Source organism: Trachymyrmex septentrionalis, unplaced genomic scaffold (genome assembly GCF_001594115.1).
Source record: "Trachymyrmex septentrionalis isolate Tsep2-gDNA-1 unplaced genomic scaffold, Tsep1.0 scaffold20, whole genome shotgun sequence".
Classification (NCBI taxonomy): domain Eukaryota; kingdom Metazoa; phylum Arthropoda; class Insecta; order Hymenoptera; family Formicidae; genus Trachymyrmex; species Trachymyrmex septentrionalis.
In genome coordinates this window covers 6,334,077-6,340,385 of record NW_017305180.1, presented here as the reverse complement: position 1 = coordinate 6,340,385, position 6,309 = coordinate 6,334,077, and the positions used below count along the sequence as shown (strand labels likewise).

At 29.6% G+C, this 6,309-nt stretch overlaps 1 protein-coding gene across 1 annotated transcript in view; it reads right to left on the bottom strand.

Annotated features, from left to right (window-relative positions):
• The window catches only part of LOC108747806, a 12,050-nt gene extending 10,445 nt beyond the window's left edge, over positions 1–1,605 (bottom strand). Inside the window, 2 exon segments of the mRNA XM_018485610.1 lie at positions 133–243; positions 1,122–1,605. Coding sequence (XP_018341112.1) covers positions 133–243; positions 1,122–1,537 — 527 coding nt within the window. The 5' untranslated portion in view covers positions 1,538–1,605.
• Positions 1,606–6,309: the final 4,704 nt, after the last annotated feature.

Here is a 6,309-nt window from a genome sequence, read left to right as displayed (position 1 = left end):
ATATATATATATATATATATAATATATTATATTAATACATTATAATATATATTTATAAATAACTTATATTGTATATTTGTGATTTACTATATGTACTATTCTATCTTTTAACGTGAGAAAACTTAGTCTCACCTAGTTGTAGCGTACTCGCGTAGCCCAGCATGTAAGTGCATTGCATTAAAAGTACCAATACAACCTCGTAATCTCATATCTTTTCCTATTGTCCACGTCACAAATAAAGGGCTGAAAAGACGTATTAAAAATCTCATGTTCAGATACATTTTTTTCTTATTTTTATCAGAAACAGCGAATCATCAGGGATGGAAAGAGAAAAGCAAAATATGCCAGAGCAAAATAAGTACATCAATTCTTTTCTATTTAGTAAGATTTCAGTCTGGTACAGGCATAATACAAAATAAATATAATACAAAAGCAACAATAAAAACAATTTTTATTATCTATCGCTATGAATTTTTCCGAGGATAAAATAATATACATAACGTGTGTGAGAATATTTAGATAGACAAAAGCGATTTTCATCAATAACGTTAATCCAAGTATGCCGTAGCAACAAACGTAACGTCCTTAGGTGGCCTACATAGTTGGCATAGCACTGTACAATGGGGTAAATCGAAGCACGCCGCGATAATGCGTGCATCGCGCGCCAACAGATAATCCGCACACGCGAGGACCAAACAATGCACCAACAATGCAGCCCAGCTGATTTTACAGATAAATTTCTAGATCGGCGGAAATTAAGATCAAAAAGATCATCGGTTCGGAATTCGAAATTCATAATACGTAAACTAAATGTAAAGATAAGAATTAAACATAACAATTGGTAGAATATTATATTTTTTCTGTGTATACTTCTATAATATCGGAATTCAATGTTATAAAAATATCGCCGCGGTTTCGATCAAGCTTCGCGTGACAGAGACGACCTGTCATCGGAGACAAGTGAAAAGACAACAGCTGACGCGACGCTCGAGTGAGACAGATAGATGGACAGACAGATGCGGAGGAAAAAGAAAGAAAGAAAAAGAGAGAGAACAGAGAGGAAGAGAGAGAGAGAGAGAGAGAGAGAGAGAGAAACAGAGGGTATCGTAAAAACTACTCACAACGCTTCGTTGCTGAAGTTGGGCGCCTTCGGCGGGTCCAGCTGGTGCAGCTGGCAATAGAGCACGTCGAAGCAAAAAAAGCCCATCTCTGGTTGGGCGATCGTCGCGGGTTTCCTTGATTGAGGAGTACCGTGCCGTATGGCGGTACCGTCACACGGCGACAAGCTCGGCGCCGCGCCGCCGCCACCGCCCAGCCTCTGCTTCTTCGCGCCGCAACAACCAGCAGCCATGTTCCTCTTGGAGAGGTCACCAGCGGGCACCGCCGTCCTAGCCCTTCTTCTAACACCTCGTCTACGATCTTCCTCGTCGTACCGTATCCAACGTCGACGTCGTCGCCGACGCGTGCCGGATCGCGCCCGCGCTCCGCTAGATGTCGAGCTGACAGTAGCGTGAACAGCTGTTTCATTACCCGCCATTTGTAGTACGGCATCCGCGTCATCGCGCCATTGATAATTAGCGGTTATCCCCGCCACACGCTGTTATCGCTGCGTCTCGCGCGTCACTTGCCCGGGTTGCTCTGCGGATCATGCGCGAACGAAATCAGTGGACGGTGGCGTCCTCTGCGCCGTTTTAAATTTCCTATCAGAGAGATGTCTATGATTTTTAATTTTTGTAATAAAAAGTAGTATTACATATTGTATCAATTCATTCGTTCTGCTGCATTATTAAACATGATATTGTGGAGGAGGGGGAAGCGAGGGGAAGAATTAAAAAATGACGAATCTAAAATGTGATATACTTATTTAAAAAAGAATAAAAATACCCAGTAAAAAATTTTTCATGCATGAATATGTATAAATATGTATAAATGTACATAAACACGCATAAATATTTGCAAACATTTATAATTATATATGAAATATGTCCATGCATGTTCATGTATTCTTCTTTCTTTTATAAAATTACTTTAGTATAATAGAAATAATAATATAGTAATGTAAAAACATAAATAAAAAATAATTAAAGGGATAATTTTCGTATTGTTTATTTTAGAAAAGAAAAACAAGTTTGGAAAAATTAAAAAAAAATTGCTCATACATAATTATGCATAATTTTATATGTAATTATATATAATATAAGTAATTTGTTTACATTTCTTTAAACTTGGTTTGTTTCTAAAACAAATAATACGAAGTTACCTTTTTAATTATTTTTATTTTTAATGTTTTCATATTATTATTATTATTTCTATTACATTAAAAAGTAATGAAAGATATATGAACATGTATGGATATATTTCATATAAAATTTTATATGTTTGTGAATATTTATACATGTTTATGTATGCTTATACATAATTATACGTATTTATGCATGAAACATTTTTTATCAAGTAGTAATTATTCTTTAATCCAAGTAAAGTTGTGCGGTATATTTCAAAATTATATTTATGTGGACTTTTTACGTATTTTTTACGTACATTTACACAAATTTTTTTCACGTAGATATAATACAATTATTGTAAAATGTGTAAATTATTATAAATTAAATAACATAAAATAGAAATAATCAAGTTTTATGATTGTTAATGTATCTGATTTTAGTATTGATAAATAAAAATATATAAGCGAAAAATATATAAACCATTGCAATTCAGTGCAATGAACAAGATTTCGATCCATACCCATGCATAGATTGTTTATACAGATGAAATATACTTTACATAGTTTACATTATGTACGTAGATGTTATAGATTATTATATATAACGCGTAAATTCCATTTTAATCAACATTCCTCCCCTCCCCCCGATAATGTAAAGTATATTTTAACATGATAAAATGATAGTTTGATAGTTGATTGATTGCTATACGTGATTATAATTTAACTTTTTTATATTTTCAAATAAAATATAATAAGTCTTCACAGCATATAATGGGTTTTCTCTCTACAATAAGCTGTTAGTCTACAATAAGCTTAAATTTTAAATCTTAGAGTGAATTCGATCACACTACACTGAATCAGTGTATATTAAAAACTACTTTATATAAAATATCTCAATGCAACGATACATATACAAATAATGTATCATTAGTAGATAAATTTATTTGTTTAGATAAATTAATTGTTTAAAATATTTTTATATCTACTTTTACATTTAACTTTGCTAATTTCACGTAAAGCTTTTATGGACTGATCTAGCGTAGTGCAAGTGACCAAATTCGTTATTAAATCGTTAGAAATCAATCAATCACAGTCGAATGTAAGAAGATTAATTGATTATGATTGATTAATTCCTTAAGACTTAAAGCTTAGGTAATGGCTTATTGTAGAAAGCCTAATTTGTGTTAGAATTTGAAATAGAATTCAATTTTTAATTTTCTAAATCATAATCGTATAAAGTCCGTTCTACAATTTCGTAAACCTAGTTATAAGTGGTTGTAGTTGTAAGAATTGATCAATCAATTCGAAAATGTGGAGCATATTCGATTGTAATTAGTCAATTCTTATAACTGTAGTCATTTACGACTGGGCTACACAATTGTAGAATGCGCTTAAGATGCAAAATTTTCGAAGAATTAAAATATATGTATGTATAAAATATATATATTAAATGCATAAGTATATCAAAATGCACGATATATACAATTATAAATAGAATTTTATCCTGAAAAAACATTTGACACAAATTGTATAATAGATCGTTTAAAATAGGCCTAAGAGAACGCCTACGAGCATCATTATCGAGTAATTATTCGCCTCATTGCATCTATTATATAAAATTGTTACATCCCAGATAGCACATGACATTAATACAACGTATATGAACGTTCTTAAGAATACTTGTACATTCTTAAAATGTTCTATGAACATCTTTGGAAGTTTGGTGCTGTATGGGTATAATATCAAAAGTTGCTTCTATTATGTTTCTGGCAGAGCTTCATAAATTCATTCCGAACATAAATGTATTAATTTATACGTATATATAATAATAGATAATAAAATTATTATTGTTATTAACCTTATTTTATTAATATTCTGAGATAAATCCTCTCAAGTGCAGTCTATTGTATACATTTATGTTCATAAATATAATATAAACATATTAATAAATGAATTATATAGCATAAATAGCGTTCATAAACTGCAATAAAATGATGGATGTTCAGACAAAGAAACTTGATTAAACATTTATCACAATGTATCTACAAATTACGATAAAAATACATAGATATACTATACCTTTATTTGGGGAAATTCCGTTTGCCCATAAATTGATTGTCTACAGTATCGTTTATCTACATCACTTTTGTCTGCATTACAGTTCGATTGCGCACAAAAATTATTGCCTACAGCTCGATTGCCTACATGTATTAATTGCCTACATGTTTAGTTTATTTCAATCTCTATAAATCTCTATCAATCTCTATAAATAGAAGTAAAAAAAGAAATAAATTAGGTGGGCTTTATTCGGCTTAGGTCTTATTTGTGACATATGTCACACTTACGCATGTGCTCGGACATGGCCCACATTAGTATCACCATACAAAAAGTTCCTTTTCTTTAAGGAGGTTCTCGCGTTTAATGAAATATAAGACAAGTCTATTATATACATGTAATGTAAAGATAATAATATTAATAATATCTAGAAAAAATTTCATTGACTTTTACAGTAGCATTTTGATGACATTTAATTATAAATTTATAGAATTTTACATTACAAATTGAATAACCTTATTCTGTAGTTATTCTCTAGTAAATTGAGACACTTACGTATAAGATAACAATTAAAAAATTGTTATAATTATAAAGTAAACACTTAAGTTTGTTCTCGTGAAGTTTCATTTAAACTGACCATACAGTTTACAAGAAATTTATATTCTTCAATTTATAAAAGCTAGAATATATGTTAAATGAACGATGCGTATGCATCAAATAAACATCTTAACTTTTATTTTGTCATTTTGAAAATATTTAGTAACATATAAAATTAACAATAATTATGTATAATGGCATAAGATATTGTTAGCAACAATATCCTTTTTATTTTAATTGTTTTACATATTATCAGGGCTGGGTAAAATGTCTTTCGAATTCCATTTAAAATACTAATTATAAAATATTTTTAAAAAGTATGTTTAAAATGTAAAATGCAAAATGGGTCTTTCGAATCCATTTTAAATGTAAAATGGATAAATAGGTATTTTAAATAGTTTTCAAATGCAAAATGGTTTTTCCTGCCTTAGCGAAAAAAAAATTTTTGAGAAAAAGTATAGAAAAATTATATAGATTGAGACAAAATCTTTTTAGGTATTCATAGTGGGACATAGAGTGAGGTTTGTTTGTCTCAGAAATAATTTTTCGTTATTATTTATAGTGAAACATAGAATGACATTGTTTGGGGACGCAAGATTTCTTGATTTTTTAAATAAACAACACTACTCTATACCCCTATGAATATCTATGAAAAATTAAGAATTTTGAAAATCTTGTTTCAATTTATATAGTTTTTCGTAAAAACTTTCCGTTAAGGTGATATACATTTTTTAAAAGTATTTTACATTTGAACTCCATTTTTAACGGAATTTGAAGCCCGGACTACAGTATTATAAATAAAGTATATATTTCTGAGAATATTTTAAATTTCTTAATATTATGATTTGGAAACGGGATCGTTTACTTGAATAAATCAAATTAATACGATAAGCGCCGGTTATGGTCAAAATTAAATATTAAGAGTAATATACATTTTTTAAAATCTACATAGTATTTTATAGAAAGCTGGAACATTAATTTTTTAATTAAGGTTCGATATTTATGGACTATCTGGAATTAATTTTCTCTTTACAGTTTAATTTGCAGCTTATTTGAATATTCATAAAAATCTTTAGCCAATCATGGGGCTTGGTTTTTCTTATACGTCAACGATTCTAGGGAAAATTTGTGAAAACATAGGAAAACTATTACCTATTTTATAAATGATTAAATGATAGACACGATTCCATTTCAAATATAAAATAAAAATGATTTTCCAAAAACCATTAAAAATAGAAGATGCAAAATGCCATTTCCATTTTAAATACATATTTAAAATGGAATTATTTTAAATATTACCCAGCCCTGCATATTATTATGAATAAGCTGTCTATTGACTAGGAAATGACGCGAGAACTTTCTTAGTTATAAACAAAATCTAATCTTTTGTGACAAATATACGAACTAAATATAGTGTTGTAAAATCAGAATAT